General features: G+C 38.7%; 1 protein-coding gene across 1 annotated transcript in view; it reads right to left on the bottom strand.

The window, feature by feature from the left end:
• LOC130864374 (uncharacterized) overlaps positions 1-18,204 on the bottom strand; it is a 44,568-nt gene that overhangs the window by 1,510 nt on the left and 24,854 nt on the right. Inside the window, exons 3-4 of the mRNA XM_057754632.1 lie at positions 5,912-6,127; positions 4,237-4,753 (exon numbers count right to left, since the gene is read on the bottom strand). Coding sequence (XP_057610615.1) covers positions 4,237-4,753; positions 5,912-6,127 — 733 coding nt within the window. The remainder of the gene's footprint in view (positions 1-4,236; positions 4,754-5,911; positions 6,128-18,204) is intronic.

Here is an 18,204-nt window from a genome sequence, read left to right as displayed (position 1 = left end):
CAATTCTTTCTTTCCTATCCAGCACTTTCATCACTAGATACAGGGGAAAGGGAGTATGTATCTCTTCTAATAAGCACCTACAGAGGCCTCTGTATACAGTGTCTTAGCTCAAGCTGAACCATTCCCATTCAAGCCTGTAGAATATCCAGAAATCCTTGACTTTCCCTGTCAGATCCAGACTCTAGCATAGTGGAGGTTTTTTCTGCATGTCTGTCTGACATAAACAAGTAATAAACTCTCCTTAACAGTGATTCTCAGGCTTGGTTCTCACTAATGATTCTTTAATAATTTTTGTTGTATTCTAACATTTATTATAATTTGTAATACACTAATTTTCCCTCGTTCTCCTTCAAATTTGTTGACTTTAGGCCTAACTGTTGTCATAATCATTTCATATTCAAGAAAGAAAATATGTGAAACAGATATTAAAATGCAAACTCCATATTCTCTGAAAGAATTATTCACTCTGAATGTATTGATTTTTGAGAATTGAATAATCATTTTGTCTACCATTTATTTGAAGTTAACTAAAGATTACAGTAAAATATAAATATAAAGCATAAATCATTTCAACTTGATTGAGGTATATTTAAAATTTATATTATATTTATCCTACTACATTAAAAGTCCTTTAAGTGATGCTATTATGGAGATGGACTACCCTTTTTATGTTACTTATTTTTTAATAATAAAAACTTTTGCATCTCAATGAAAATACTAATTAGCTGTCTGATGGAGATGTGGGTTGCTTTTATTCATTTGTTACATTTTAATAAATAATATTTGCAAGTTTTGAAGTTCTTTTGTGCACTGATATATGTAACATGGGTGTAGAATGAATTTCTAAAAATGCAATTAGATAGCATTTATATTTATGACTTTAACATATTGTTCAATTATAAAAAAATAAGGTGACAAGAAATTCTATTCCTATGTGTTCCTTAAAGTAACCTTAACATAAGAATCTTTATCATGAAAACTATTTCATAAAAAGCATGTTGGAGCATACAGAGCAAGGACATTTGAGGAACAAAAATTCAAAACTTTGGTCAGATGGAAAAGATATGGATTAGGGAACTCTTAGGGAGCATGTGTATATAAGATCTTTCCTGTCACATTAGAAATCTCCAATCTGTTCTCAGAAACAGGACAAAGTAAAAGTCTAAGTAAAGACTTTTAAGGTAACTACAAGCTATCTTCTTGTAGTGATTGAAACAGAATAAGCAGGAATCCGAATAGCCATTGCACTCTCTAAGGTACAAAATAATTCCCTTATGTGAATTGTTGCAGCACAGAAGAATCAAATTATATTGATTTAGTACAAAATTTGAGAAACTACCCAAGAAGATGATGGGTGTTATAAAAAAGCAAATGGATGTATGCCTTGCCTTTTCATCTCAAGATTAGATGTAGAATCAGAGACAATCTTTGTATGTAAATTTGTTGTCATCCCACTCTTTCAAATTTTAGATAGATGATCCAAATAAGTCATTCTACAGGAATCTTTCTGTCCTAGTGTGTCATGAAGAGGGCTAGACCTCAGGGAGAAGTAACACACTGCACACACATACAGATAAGGACATCCTTAGGGAGAAGTAACACACTGCACACACAGACAGATAAGGGCATCCTTAGGGAGAAGTAACACACTGCACACACAGACAGATAAGGACATCCAAGGTTGTAGTCATCCTGCTTCTTGTAAATTTTATTTCCACTCTGACATTGAGCATTTGATGATAATCACAGATACCTTATCTCCAAGGTGTGGAAGCTTCTTCCATTTATTTATGGAATATGCAGAATATAGTAAAGCTGGCAGAGTCTGCAAGGGCTCAATGTTCCACTGTGAGCAACAAAAGGTTTCTGCATGCAGCCTGTTGTGATAGACACATGATTGTTCGTGTCCCGAGAAACCACTGTGGGTTTTAATTTTATACTCTATGATGAGGGCCTGGGGTAATCCTGTATGCCTGGCTCCTGATTAGGGACAAGCTGCGTATGGTTTCATCATTGCCTTGGACTTCTCCAGGGATAGAAATTTTTGCTGAAGAAGACACAAGACAGTTCATCCTTGGAGGAATTGTGATAATAAGTGCAAGGCAACCAACAGGTGATGAACAAAGATTATCGCTTGCCATTTGCAGGATAAACCTACGGGATTTGAGTTTCTTGTGCTATGAAAAAATATAAACAGAAAGACTAGTACCATGCTTTCCACCACAAGGGAAAACCGAAAGAAAAGACGTCCTGAAAATCAAAAACAGTCTTATATGGAAGAAAGCAGGATGAAAAAGAGGCAGACATGGAAAATGTGAAAGAGGGAAACAAAGTTCAGTTGATCAAAGTGCTATGTGTGCGTGTACACAATGAAACTCGTTACTTTGTACATGGATGTAACTCAATATTTTTAATAAAAATAAGCATTACAGCATTCTGCTTATAGAAGTTAAAGTTTTTGTCTTGAATAGATGCAACCTCACAAGAACTACATTTTAAAATATATTCTTTTAAATGGGTATAGAAAGTAACACATTTGAGTGATGGGCAGATAAGTATCATTTTTAATTTTAAAAACACATAAAAGTTGAGATGCTGTACATCCCACATGTGTGAATCAACTCAGATTGGCTAGACTTCCTCAGATGCCGGCAACTACTCCTCAGCTCACATCAGGATACACAGCATACGCGTGACTATAAACTCCCTGGAATGCTTTGGAAAGTCTCTAGCCAGTGTTTCACAGGGCTTCACCTTCCTAGGACCAGAGATGTCCCAGAGGGGTTTTATTCATCAATTGAATCAGTATTTGTCTGTCACAGCCTTTAACAGAAAAGTAATTTGTTTCAATATGTGAACGGACTCATCTACTTGGAGGGGAAAAATTAACCATTTAGCGACCTTCACACTGAGACAGTTAAAATGGAATGTGAATGTAACAGAGGCTACAAATAGAAAGAGTCAGAGGGAAGTTGGCTAATGGGTAGATGACAATGAAATGGAAAACTTGCTTCTGGTTACAAGGTAGGGTGATTAATCTGGTAATAAAAAATACTGTGAATTTCAAATGGATACGAAAAAAATTATGAGTATTTCCATCATAAACATGTAAAAAATCAAAAATTAAACATGATCATCATTATTTGAACATCTGAACTATATACATGCATAAAACAAAACATGGTATCCAGTAACTATGTACAATTTGATGTCAATTAAAATTAAAAATAATTAGAGAAAATTAATTAGAACAAAAGCATAGCTACATTCTGAACTAAAGTTATCAAAAAATATAAGCCAGTTATATTATAAACTTAAGCACAAATAGAATCTTGAATTGGTCAGCCTGAAGAAATAGTAGCATCATTAGAAAAGGAGAAAAAAAATCTTTACCAATTAAAGGCTTTTGCATATCAAAAAATACTGAAAACAGTGAGGAAACAAAATAACAATCGCAGAAAAAAAGATGTGTGGATATGTTTGTGAATAAAACTTGCTTAAGACTGTCAGGATCGCCGGGCGATGGTGGCACACACCTTTAATCCCAGCACTTGGGAGGCAGAGGCAGGAGGATCTCTGTGACTTCGAGACAGACAGAAAGAGAGAAAGATAGAGAAAGAGAGAGAGAAAGACAGAGAGAGAGAGACAGAGAGAGGAAGGAAAATGGAGATTTAAAATGACATACACTGTAAAGTGTGCCTGAAAAGACAGTGCAACAAATAACTAAGAAATAACATTTCCCAAAGTAAAGGATGCTTATAAAGCCTGGGGAAATCTCAGCTCCCTTTAGTGTAGCAGAGGAAGTTGATCACATGGAAAATGTTGCCCTTGCAAGCATATTCCTCAAAACTCCTTTCATATCTCGATTCCTAAGACTGTAAATAAAGGGATTCAGCATGGGTGTGACCATAGTGTACAGCACAGCTACAATGACATCCTTGTCATTAGTGTTGTTAGATGAGGGGACAAAATATAACCCAATAATGGCTCCATAATAGAGAGAAACCACAGAGAGGTGAGAGCCACATGTGGACAAGGCTTTGCAGATTCCCTTGATTGAGGGACTTCTCAGGATGGTGGCTCCAATGCGGCCATAAGAGACCAGGATACATATGAATGGCACAGTAATGACCAATGATCCCACAATGAGGATGACCAGCTCATTGATAGAGGTGTCTGAGCTAGAGAGCTTAATCAAAGCAGAGAGATCACAGAAGAAGTGGTGGAGAGTGTTACCTCTAAAGAAAGAGAGACGAGCTAGAAGGATGGTGTGAACAAGGGCGCCAGCGAAGGATAACAACCAGGATGCAATGACCAGTAAGAAACAGACACTCTGACTCATGATACTGGTATAGTGGAGGGGATGGCAGATGGCCACATATCTGTCATAGGCCATGGAGGTCAGAAGGAAGCTGTCAAGATCTGCAAAAAATAGGAAAAAGTACACCTGGGAAATGCACTCAGCATATGAGATGGACTGACTGTGTGTCAGCATATTCATGAGCATCTTTGGAGCTGTGACTGACGAGAAAGAGATGTCTGTGAAGGCCAAGTGGCTGAGGAAGAAGTACATGGGGGTGTGGAGGTGAGAATCCAGTCTAATAAGCAGGATGATGAGCAGGTTCCCCACCACTGTGGTCAGGTATATGGTCAGGAACAGTGCAGAATACAAGTCTTGGTCCTCTGGCTGGATGGGGAGTCCCAGGAGGATGAACTCAGATGCACTGCTCTGATTTCTTGTGTTCCTCGCCTGCTAAAGATCAGAAAGACATGAAAGTGTAAGAATGGGAAATGTGATGACCAGGGCACAATGAAAGAAATCTTATTAATTAGTGTATTTACTTTTTTGAACTTCTCAAGCTTCTGAACACTAAAGGGAGGTTGGTGACTTAGAAACCAGCTTAGCATTGTGGAACTTACAAATTCCCAAACAATTAACATATTAAAAAAGATCAGCTTTGAGACATGTAGAAATCCCTAAAGGAATTTTGAGATGGGGAACGAAGTAAAAGGTTATACCAGCTATCAATTAATATTAAAGGTAGTCATTGATGTTTGATAGTTTACTAGCCTTTTGATCCTCTTCAGAGTTTGAAACATATTGGCTAATGTTTTATATCTGGAGGTGTATTGACATAGATAGAATCCAGGAGGCAGCTATGAAGCTGTAATTTTGATTTAGAGGCTTAAGAGAACAGAACTATGCCAATAAAATGAAATATCAGATTACATGTCTTCTACTCACTTTTTCACATCTTTCCCATCTCAACATCTCCGATTGTCTCTCTTTCTAAAGCAGTTTTCAAGGAATATATATAAAATGTCTGTGACTCTTTCAAGTTCTCTCTCTCTCTCTCTCTCTCTCTCTCTCTCTCTCTCTCTCTCCCTCTCTCTGTAGTTTTGGGGCCTGTCCTGGAACTAGCTTTTGTAGACCAATCTGGCCATAAACTCACAGTGATCTGCCTGTCTGCCTCCCGAGTGCTGGGATTAAAGGCGTGCACCACCACCACCCAGCATACCTTCTATTTTGTGTTCTCTCAACCAAAACCGAATTTTGATTTTTTTAGGTTTGTAGGATGACGTGAAATATTTAACATCTGTAGCCACATCTGGACTCTGCCAAGGAAGCAGTTGGTTTCTGTTTAATGCAGTCAAATAATGCTCTTCACTGTCATTGATCTTAATCCAGATTTCCTTTACTAATGACTCTTTTTTTTTTTTTTTTTGGCTCTTTTCAGTTTATTGCATGAAGGAGTTACACTAGTCCAAGTTAAAAGCGGACCCCAAATGGTTACATTATATAAGCTGTGAGGTTTTTAAACTTGTGACAAGGGACAGGAGGGAAATTCTACTCATTGCAAGGAAATCCTCACTTAAGCTTCAGAGTCACAAGCACTTAAAACCCATGAACCTTCAGCTGATCGTCCTTAGCCAGTCCAATCTCTATTAGGAACTGGCATATGTTCTTGCGCTGGTCACCCTGTAGCTGAATTACTTCTCCATATTCTGGATGCTCAATTACAGTACCATTGCAGGCAAATTTCTTCTTAAACGCCTTCACTAGTTTCTTTTTATCGTAATCATCAGCGATCCCTTGGACAGTGGTGAGGGTCTTCCTGCTGTTTCTCTGTTGAATTCTTTTTTTTTTATTTTTTTTTTTTATTTTTTATTTTTTTTTTTCAAATTTATTTATTTATTATTATGTGTACAACATTCTGCTTCCCACACACCAGAAGAGGGCGCCAGATCTCATTACAGATGGTTGTGAGCCATCATGTGGTTGCTGGGAATTGAACTCAGGACCTCTGGAAGAGCAGTCAGTGCTCTTAACCTCCGAGCCATCTCTCCAGCCCTCTGTTGAATTCTTATATGGATATAATCCTCCATATAAGGCGGCTGCGGGAGAAGGCAGGCGGGCAGGGGGGGGTGGGGGGGTGGGGGGGGTGGAGGTGGGGTGGGGACGGAGCATCGGGAAGCGAGGGGGCTTGAGGGGGAGGCAGCTGAGTCCTCAGCGGCGGCTCAGTGACTGGGGCCTACTAATGACTCTTAAATGATCTTTTGTTTTATTTTATTTCTAAAATTCCATTTATCATTGTCCCCTTCTTTATCTGTTGAAAATGGAATTATTCACGAGAACAATCAGAAAACAATAGTAAATTAAACATGGTGATCTGTCTATCAAAACACTGATCCCAGTTTTGTAAATAAAAACAATCTGAATGTCTTCATGTTTGAAAGCTGAGAAACAAGTTAATCACTCATGGGAAGAGGGGCAGCTAAAATTTTTGTTACCACTCCGATTTTCCCATCTTTGTTGAGACTGCTGTTAAAATCTCTACGCAATACATCTACTCTATGAATATTCTAATATAATTTTCTTACCAGAAACTATTAATTAATCATATCATCCATCACTGTTTGTAATAATCACTTTTCCATAATATAATAATAATTAGCAATTTTTGGACATTGAGTCTCATTATTTTTGCCATTTCTAGTATTACAATAAGCATTATTATTCATACATAAAAACATAAACATGTATGGTAAATTCACAGAAGTAGAATTACGGGTATGTATATATCCATGATTTTGACAGACAGCCAAGCATAAGGGTTTGCAGCTGGTGGGGAAGGCTATTCTTACATGTTCTGTGGAGTTATGGTAGTTGAGTGTTTGAAGAGTGAAGGTCTTAGGCATTGGGGGAATAGGGAAAGGTCAAGACTATGGGTCAGTCTGATAAAAATGTATGAAGTTGGAATATCACTGACAAACAGGGGTATATAAGGTCATTTATACTACAGGAGAAAGTCTCAATTCTCCAACTCAGAACATTAGTACCCACAAGGAAAGAGTTGAGTAAAGACGTGGCTGAAAGCTTTAAACATTATACTGTGTAGTGAGTAAAGCGGAGTTACAGTAAAACCAGGTATCAGAGGGGGCTGAACAGGGGGCTATTGTTATAGCTTAGATTTAAATATACTCACTGCATACATCTGAGTGTGTCACTGGAAATGGATACAATTAGAAAGTTTTGGCATAAAATTGGGAAGAAACCTAGCAAGACTTGATGGAGGTTACAGACAAAAGCCCCTGCATTTTCTTCTTCTCCTGGATTAGGTACTGTATAAATGTGAGATAAATTGCTCTATGGAGCTGCTGTATTTATACTCTCCTCAAACTTTAGATAGATACTCAATTTTGATAAATAACTGTAATAGCACTATGGTGTGGAGAAAAGCCTAGAGACAAAAATATACAATGCACACATTCATTGTGCATTGTATATACACACTTGTATTACTGAGGGCAAATTCTCCCCAGTCTTAGATTCACCCCTAGATGATAAACACAGATACCTTCATCTTCCAGACTTGAGAAAGTTCCTCCAATTCTCTCTAGAAGTCATGGGAGACACTGCAATAAGTAGGGTCCTTAATGGACAGAAAGTTTGATAGTGGTGGGCAGTAGCCTCACCAGCTCAGAACAAAACAAAAGTAGATATAGCAAAAAATATTTGCCTGCAGCTCTTGAGAATTCAGTATGAACACTAATTTACAAAAAGAAAAACAGAAACATCCCAAAGGAAAACACTGCCATCTTGATTCTAAATTAAAGTCAGGATATAATTGCTACATTGCACTGCCTCCTTAGGGAACACAACTACTTCTTGAAGAGTCTACTCATCCTTGGAGAAAGAAATAATAACAGCAACAAGGAAATCTGTAGCAACTTTTGGGCCCTAAAAAACTTATTGGAATATTATTTATCTTGGGATAAATGAACTAAGCGAGTGACTGAGTGTGGTAACCAAAGTTTCAGAATCCCATAACACTGTAAAATGATAGAAGTTCACTGATACAGTCACTCTGAATAGAAGGGTGAGATGTACATATCTCACCACCACTCAGAACACAGGGAACAGAGCATGGTTTCCATAGAGCTCAGTCTTGTCTTCAAAATCAGTGGAGTTGGTGTTGCATGGATACAGTTCTCATATACCCAGAAAATAGCCATCAGTGTAACTTTTCACTTAGCTCCATAGAAAACTAATTCCAAATCAATTCTTATATACCCAGTTAATAAGAGAAGAAGAATGGAAATCTAAGTTCAGAAGGTATGGTATTTTTATTCAAATACGGTATTTCAATCTTTTTTGAGAACTTAATAATTCATACTATATTTTGGTTATATTAGTCTCTTTCCCCCCACCTTGGCTCCTCTGCCCTAATTCCCCAGATTCACTTCTGTCCCTTCCAAATTGGTACCATCTGCTTTTGTTTTTGTAATCTAGGTGAGATTGTGTTGCCCACATACTCCTGGGTGTGGCACCACTCGCTGGAGCTTAGTGAAACATCAGAAGCCACATCCTTAAAGAAAAGTTTCTCATCCTGCCTCAGAAGACATCAACTGTCTATAGCTCCTCATGTGACTCATGACATAACAAATCTGGGGAAGCAATTTCAGGCTATAACAAACAAGCTGCAACAATAAACCAAAGAGTAAAAATCCATGTATAACTTTTTTAATGGAATTGTGTCTGGTACTGAAATGTGTATGTTGTAGTCATAAACTTCATTGTTCTTGTATTTGTTTGGATATGAAATGTCCCCCGAAAGACTCATATTTAAGGTTAAGTTTAGCTTGTTGATCCAGTGATTAAGAGATAATTGCAACATAATGACTCTGAGCCAATTAGAAAATGAAATCATAACTTGAATAAACTATAGGAAGTGGGGTAAAGTATAGGTGGGACAAAATTGGAAGAATAGGACATTGGAGGAATGTCTTTGAAGGATGTATCTCATTCCCTGGATTCACATTCTCTCTCTCCCTTGATCCCTTCCATCCTCCCTCTGTTTACATCCTTTCCTATCTTATCCTTCCACAGAATGGAAGGTCTCAGCTTCCTCTTCACTTTTCTTAGTGAGTGGTTTCTTCAGAGAAATGTAGCATTTTTGGTCCTAGGCTTCTTACCTTCTTTGATTAAAGGCTTTCTGACAACATCCTGAAAGATATCATCTTCAGAGAGAATGATATTGGGGGTGGGGACATGGCTGGCTGTAGGGGAGGTGCTTGGAGAGTTGGTGGGGTATTGTACTTGTGGAAACTGAAGGAATGGACAACTTCATGAGGTAATGACCTGTCTACCTCTTCTTCTGGCTGATGTGGTCCATACAATGAGCTTCGAATGTCTGCCCAAGTTTGTGGCTAGACCATGGCTACAGTCCTTTCTCTATGAATGGGAATATATATTCTTTGCCATTATAAGCTGTGAACGTTTATTTTTTCTTGTTTCTAGAAGATTTCACAGTCAAGAGATTATCTTGAGTGTCAGAAAAGACTTTGGACATTTGAGCTGTTTGGGCTGTTATAGATTATGAGGATTATTGAAGTTAGACTTGAACTCTAAAAGATTAGTTTAATTAAAAAAAACGAGTGATAAAGACCCACAGAAATAGATTTTTTTAACCTTAAATTTTCTAAATGCTAATGATAAAGGAACAACAGTTTCAGAGAGACATTGGATAACAGAAAATACAATAAAATTTAAATAGCCTGTATACTCTAAAGATGTATTGACCTCAAATGAAACCAGGATATGTGTTGCATTGGGGAAACAATTTTGCTTTTGTTTCCATGGGAGGAAAGGTATGGATACCATCAAAATTGATAAATTTTAGATTTGAACAGGAGAGAACTCTTAATTAGAAGAGGTGACAGTTCATCAAGCAGTGGGACCATTCAGTGTAAACTAACTTATAAAACTAACAAATGTTTTTCATTTGATCAGATATAACTTGTCAAATGGGAGCCATTCCAAAGTTAGGACTGGGGCATAGTTTTGTTTTTGTCTTTTCAGGATAACGAGAGAACCCAGCTAAGGGATCTGAAGACCACTGGACAAATAAGATATCTGAAGAAAAATGACAAAAAAAAATCCAGAAAAAAAGTCCCTAGAAAAAGGGCAGATTAGCCTCTTAGTATATCATATCTCCAATAGAATAAAATTTCATAACTTCTCCCAAATGCTTGTTTCTGCTGTTCTCCACAGATATATAATGCAAATAGCGTTCTTGTAGTCCCAGTCCACATAGAAATTAAAGATGGCTTTGTAGTTGGGGTGTGGCTCTCTCCTTCTCTAACCCTTAGTAAGTTGTTAAAAGAAAATGCAGAGTCTCGGCTTCATATCAGAAGTGCCACCTGGTATGGGGATAAAAGAAAACAAAAATCTAGGTACTATTATTGTCACAAATCTCTTACTGCTCAGATCTATTTTGAACCTTTAAAATGTTTCTTTGGGTATAGTACTATCATAAAATTTATACATTCTGTTTTGATATTAATGTTTAAGTTTTATACAGGTATGTTTCCAAAGTGAAACAGATATATTTTAAATAGGCAGGTGGTCTTCATACACTTCAGAGATAAACAGAATATGGCATTTAAGGTGTTTTAATAACATAAAGCTATTTTTTTATTTTTATTTTTATTCTTTTTTAATTAAAATTTCCACCTGCTCCCCGTTTCCCATTTCCCTCCCCTCCTCCCAAATATTGCCCCCTCCCCCCACTCCCCTCCCCCTATCCTCACTCCTCTTCTCCTCCCCCCACACCATTTCCCCTCCCTCTCGATACTGAAGAGCAGTCCAAATTCCCTGCTCTGCGGGAAGACGAAGGTCTTCATTCTACGTCCAGGAAAGTTAGCATCTAAACAAACTAAGCTCCCACAAAGCCAGTACATGTTTTAGGATCGAAACCTAGTGCCATTGCCCTTGGCTTCTCATCAGCCTTCATTGTCCGCCATGCTCAGAGAGTCCAGTTTCAACCCATGCTTATTCAGTCCCAGACCAGCTGGCCTTGGTGGGCTCCCAATAAATCAGTTCCACTGTCACAGTGGGTGGGTGCATCCCTCGTGGTCCTGATTTCCTTGCTCATGTTCTCCTTCCTTCTGCTCCTCATTTGGACCTTAAGAGCTCAGACCGTTGCTCCAAATTGAGTCTCTGTCTCTACCTCGATCCCTCGCCAGATTAAGGTTCTAAGGTGATATGTAAGATATTCATCAGTATAGGATAGGGTCATTTCAGGTTCCCTCTCCTCAGATGCCCAAGGTACCAGCTGGGGACATCTCCCTGGACACCTGTGAGCCCCTCTAGAGTCAAGTCTCTTGCCAACCCTAAGATGGCTCCCTTAGTTAGGATATATACTTCGCTGCTCCAGTATCCACCCTTCCCATATCCCAACCATCCAAATCCCCCAAGCTCCTCCCATCCTCCCCTTCTCACGTTTCCTATCCCATTTCCCCTTTGCCCCATGCCATCTCACCCGCAAGTTCCCAGTTTTTGCCTGCAATCTTGTCTACTTCCCCTCTCCAGGTGGATGACTATACGATATTCTTTGGGTTCACTTTCTTATTTAGCTTCTCTAGGATCACAAATTATATGCTCAATGTCCTTTATTTATGGCTAGAAACCGATTATGAGTGAGTACATCTCATGTTCCTCTTTTTGGGTCTGGGATACCTCACTCAGGATAGTGTTTTCTATTTCCATCCATTTGCACCCAAAATTCGAGAAGTCATTGTTTTTTACCGCTGAGTAGTACTCTAATATGTATATATTCCACACTTTCTTCATCCATTCCTCCATTGAAGGGCATCTAGGTTGTTTCCAGGTTCTGGCTATTACAAACAATGCTGCTATGAACATAGTTGAACAGATACTTTTGTCATATGATAGGGCATCTCTTGGGTATATTCCTAAGAGTGGTATTACTGAATCTTGGGGTAGGTTGATACCAAATTTCCTGAGAAATCGCCACACTGATTTCCAAAGTGGTTGCACAAGTTTGCATTCCCACCAGCAATGGATGAGTGTGCCCCTTTCTCCACAACCTCTCCAGCAAAGGCTATCATTGATGTTTTTGATTTTAGCCATTCTGACAGGTGTAAGATGGTATGTCAAAGTTGTTTTAATTTGCATTTCCCTTATCGCTAAGGAGGTTGAGCATGACCTTAAGTTTCTTTTGGTCATTTGAATTTCTTCTGTTGAAAATTCTCTGTTCAGTTCAGTGCCCCATTTTTTATTGGGTTAATTAGCATTTTAAAGTCTAGTTTCTTGAGTTCTTTATATATTTTGGAGATCAGACTTTGTCTGTTGCAGGGTTGGTGAAGATCTTCTCCCAGTCAGTGGGTTGCCTTTTTGTCTTAGTGACAGTGTCCTTTGCTTTACAGAAGCTAATCAGTTTAAGGAGGTCCCATTTATTCAATGTTGTCCTTAATGTCTGTGCTGCTGGGGATAAACGTAGGAAGTGATCTCTTGTACCCATATGTTGTAGAGTACTTCCCACTTTTTCTTCTATCAGGTTCAGTGTGTTCAGACTAATATTGAGGTCTTTAATCCATTTGGACTTGAGTTTTGTGCATGGTGATAGAAATGGATCTATTTTCATTCTTCTACAGGTTGCCAACCAGTTCTGCCAGCACCATTTGTTGAAGATGCTCTCTTTTTTCCATTGAATACTTTTAGCTCCTTTATCAAAAATTAGGTGTTCATATGTTTGTGGGTTAAAATCAGGGTCTTCTACTCGGTTCCATTGATCGACTTCTCTGTTTTTATGCCAATACCAAACTGTTTTCAATACTGAAGCTCTGTAATAGAGTTTGAAGTCAGGGATGGTAATGCCTCCAGACGATCCTTTATTATATAAGATTGTTTTGGCTATCCTGGGTTTTTTGTTTCTCCATATAAAGTTGATTATTGTCCTCTCAAGATCTGTGAAGAATTTTGATGGGATTTTAATGGGGATTGCCTTGAATCTATAAATTGCCCTTGGTAGAATTGCCATTTTTACTATGTTGATCCTCCCAATCCAAGAGCAAGGGAGATCCTTCCATTTTCTGGTATCCTCCTCAATTTCTTTCTTCATAGACTTAAAGTTTTTGTCAAACAGATCCTTCACTTCCTTGGTTAGAGTTACCCCAAGATATTTTATGCTCTTTGTGGCTATCGTGAAGGGTGATGCTTCTCTGATTTCCCTCTCTGCTTCCTTATCCTTTGTGTATAGGAGGGCAACTGATGTTTTGGAATTGATCTTGTATCCTGCAACGCTACTAAAGGTGTTTATCAGCTGAAGGAGTTCTTTGCTGGAGTTTTTGGGGTCGCTTATGTACACTATCATATTGTCTGCAAATAATGAAAGCTTAACTTCTTCCTTTCCAATTTGAATTCCTTTGATCCCTTTATGTTGTCTTATTGCTATTGCTAGAATTTCAAGCACTATATTGAAGAGGTATGGAGAGAGTGGACAACCTTGTCGTGTTCCTGATTTTAGTGGAATAGCTTTGAGTTTCTTTCCATTTAATTTGATGTTAGCTGTCGGCTTGCTATAAATAGCTTTTATTATACTTACGTACGACCCTTGTATCCCCAATCTCTTTAAGACCTTTATCATAAAGGGATGTTGAATTTTGTCAACTGCTTTTTCAGCATCTAATGAAATGATCATATGGTTTTTTTCTTTCAGTTTATTTATATGATGGATTACAATGATAGATTTTCGTATGTTGAACCAGCCCTGCATCTCTGGGATGAAACCTACTTGATCATAATGGATAATTTTTCTAATGTGTTCTTGGATTTGGTTTGCCAGTATTTTATTGAGTATTTTTGCGTCAATGTTCATGAGTGAGATTGGCCTGTAGTTCTCTTTCTTATTTGTGTCTTTGTGTGATTTTGGTATCAGAGTAACTGCAGCTTCATAAAAGGAATTTGGCAATGACTTCTCTGTTTCTATATTGTGAAATACATTAAGGAGTATAGGTATTAGGTCTTCTTGGAAGTTCTGGTAGAATTCTGCATTGAAGCCGTCTGGACCTGGGCTTTTTTTGGTGGGGAGGTTTTTTTATAACAACTTCTAATTCTTCGCGACTAACAGGTCTATTTAGATTGTCCACCTGGTCCTGGTTTAACTTTGGTATATGGTACTTATCTAAAAAAGTGTCCATTTCTTTTACATTTTCCAATTTTGTGGCATACAGGTTTTTGTAGTAAGATCTAATGATTCTCTGAATTTCCTCTGTGTCTGTGGTTATGTCTCCCTTTTCGTTTCTGATTTTGTTAATTTGCGTATTCTCTCTCCACCGTTTGATTAGTTTGGATCGTGGTTTATCAATCTTATTGATTTTCTCCAAGAACCAGCTTTTTGTTTCATTGATTCTTTGGATTATTTTCTGTGTTTCTATTTTGTTGATTTCAGCCCTCAATTTGATTATTTCCAGTCTTCTACTTCTCCTAGGTGAGTCTGCTTCTTTTTTCTAAAGCTTTCAGGTTGGCTATTAAGTCTCCAATGTGTGCTTTCTCCGTTTTCTTTAAGTGGGCACTTAATGCTATGAACTTTCTTTCCTCTTAGCACTGCTTTCATAGTGTCCCATAGGTTTGAGTATGTTGAGTCTTCATTTTCATTGAATTCAAGAAAGACTTTAATTTCTTTCTTTATTTCTTCCTTGATCCAGGTGTGGTTCAGTAGTTGACTGTCCAGTTTCCATGAGTTCATAGGCTTTCTGGGGATAGCATTGTTGTTGAATTCTAACTTTAATCCATGGTGATCTGATAAGACACAGGTGGTTACCGATTTTTTTTGTAACTGTGTAAGTTTGCTTTGTTACCGAGTATGTGGTCTATTTTCGAGAAGGTTCCATGAGCTGCAGAGAAGAAGGTATATTCTTTCCTATTTGGGTGGAATGTTCTATAGATGTCTGTTAAGTCCATTTGATTCATTACCTCCCTTAATCCTCTTATTTCTCTGTTAGGTTTCTGTCTGATTGACCTGTCCATTGGTGAGAGAGGAGTGTTGAAATCTCCTACTATTAGTGTGTGTGTGGTTTGATGACTGCCTTGAGTTTTAGTAACGTTTCTTTTACATAAGTGGGTGCTTTTATATTAGGGGCATATATATTCAGGATTGAGACTTCATCCTGATGAATTGTTTCTGTTATGAGTAAAAAATGTCCCTCTCCATCTCTTTTGATTGATTTTAGTTTGAAGTCAACTTTCTTAGAAATTAGTATGGCCACACCTGCTTGTTTCTTAGGTCCGTTTGCTTGATAAACCTTTTCCCAGCCCTTTACTCTGAGTAGATGTCTGTCTTTGTGGTTGAGGTGTGTTTCTTGTAAGCAGCAGAATGTTGGATCCTGTTTTCATATCCAATCTCTTAGCCTGTGCCTCTTTATAGGTGAGTTGAGTCCATTGATATTAAGTGATATTAATGACCAGTGGTTGTTAACTCCGATCATTTTTCCTTTCCTTTCCTTTCCTTTCTTTTCTTTCTTTCTTTCTTTCTTTCTTTCTTTCTTTCTTTCTTTCTTTCTATTTTTCTTTCTTTCTTTCTTTCTTGCTTTCTTTCTTTCTTTCTTTCTTTCTTTATTTCTTTCTTTCTTTCTTTCTTTCTTTCTTTCTTTTTGTAGTAGAGTTTGTGTGTTTCCCTTCTTCAAGTTGTACTGGTGAAGGGTCATTAGATGTCTGAATTATTGTGGGCATTGTTGGACTCCTTGGTTTGTGATTTTCCTTCTATTACTTTCTGTAAGGCTGGATTTGTGGCTACGTATTGTTTAAATTTGTTTTTATCCTGGAAAATTTTGTTTTCTCCATTTATAGTGAACGAAAGCCTGGCTGGGTTTAGTAGTCTGGGCTTGCATCCATGGTCTCGTAGTTTCTGCAGTACATCTATCCAGGACCTTCTGGCTTTCATGGTTTCCATAGAGAAATCAGGTGTAAGTCTGATAGGTTTACCTTTATAGGTAACTTGACTTTTTTCCTTTGCAGCTCTTAATATTCTTTCTTTATTCTGTATGTTTTGTGTTTTGATTATTATATGATGAGGAGATTTTTTTTTTGATCCAGTCGATTCGGTGTTCTGTATACTTCTTGGACCTTCAAAGGAATATCTTTCTTAAGGTTGGGAAAGTTTTCTTCTATAATATTATTAAATATATTTTCTGGACCATTGAGCTGTACTTCTCTTTCTTTTATCCCTATTATTCTTAGGTTTAGTTTTTTTATTGTGTCCCAGATTTCCTGAATGTTTTGTGATGAGAATTTGTTGGTTATGCTGTTTTCTTTGATCAGAGTGTTTATTTTCTCTATGGTATCTTCAGTGTCTGAGATTCTTTCTTCTATCTCTTGTAATCTTTTGGTAGTACTTGTCTCTGTAGTTCCTGTTTGTTTATCCAAATTTTCCATCTCCATCCTTCCCTCGGTTTGTGTTTTCTTTATTACTTCCACTTCATTCTTCAAGTTCTGAACCTTTTCCCTTACCTGTTTGATTACTTTTTCTTGTTTCTCTTGGTTTTCTTGGGTATCTTTGAGAGATTTATTCATTTCCTCTACCTTTTTGTTTGTAATCTCTAATTGATTATGGCAGTTTTTCACCTCCTGTTTAAGGTCCTCTATTAATTTCATATAATTCAGTTTTGAGTCGAATTCTTCTAATTCTTCTGGATTAGGGTGTACACTTCTTATTTCAGGATTCCTGGATTCTGGTGATGTCATGTTGCCTTTCAAGTTGTTGGGGGAATTCTTGCACTGGCGCCTGCCCATCTCTTCCTTCAAATGGAACCAGGAGAGGCCTGGTGTCTTGGACCAGTCTTTGCTGTGACTAACTCTCTGGGTGTATCTCCTCAGTGTAGGGGCAGGAACCGTTCCCTTCCAGATGAACTCCTCAACACCAAAACAGGGACGCCTGGTATTCCAATGACCCACGGACAAAAGGGTGAATGCAGGGGGTAGGGTGGGGTCGAGTAGAATACAGGCGACACTGCAGTACAAGCTGGAGGTGCCTGCCCTCCCTTTCGGGGGTTGTTGAGGCCTGCCCGCTAGGCAGGCACTCCTGCTCTGCTTGGGTAGCCTTAGTGAAGGGGGGTTTGTGCTCTCTATCGGGACAGTCCGCCCCAGGATAGCACACACTCACCCGTCCAGATGGAACCTCTCAGCACCTACACAGGGACTCCTGGTAGCCCCAATGAGCCCGGGACCAAGGGAAGTAGGGGGCAGGCAGAGCGGGTCCGGGAGATCACAGCAGACCCTGCAGCCCCAGCAGCAGGGGCCCGTGTTCCCTGGCGGGGACCTTGAGGCCTGCCCTCTAGTCAGGCACTCACTGCTCTGTGTTGGTAGCCATAGTGAAAGGGCAGGAAGCTGTTCCACAGCAAAGGACCTTGCAGACAAGGCAGGCTTGGGGGTGGGGGTGGGGGCGCGTGTGTAGGAAAGAAAGCCCTGCAGCAGGAGCTGGGGGAGGGGCGTTTGTGCTCTCTACTGGGACAGTCCGCCCCAGGATAGCACACACTCAGCCGTCCAGATGGAACTTCTCAGTACCTACACAGGGACTCCTGGTAGCCCCAATGAGCCAGGGACCAAGGGAATTAGGGAGCAGGTAGAGCGGTTCCAGGAGAGCACAGCAGACCCTGCAGCCCCAGCAGCAGGGGCCCGCGTTCCCTGGCAGGGACCTTGAGCTGTATATGTATTTCTGATCTTGATTAAGGTATTGTGATTGTGTAGTTCATGTAAAAATGTAATGTATATAGGTTGTTAATGGATAATCATTAATAATAGTCAAGTTTGTAGTCATGTTAGTTAGATTTTCTAGATATATGTATATATATTTTAGTTGAATAGGCATTCTTCATATCTTTCAAAGACTATAGTATATGGCA

The sequence above is a fragment of the Chionomys nivalis genome, chromosome 22 (assembly GCF_950005125.1).
Source record: "Chionomys nivalis chromosome 22, mChiNiv1.1, whole genome shotgun sequence".
NCBI classification, from domain to species: Eukaryota; Metazoa; Chordata; class Mammalia; order Rodentia; family Cricetidae; genus Chionomys; species Chionomys nivalis.
This window is presented reverse-complemented; position numbering and strand designations above follow the sequence as displayed.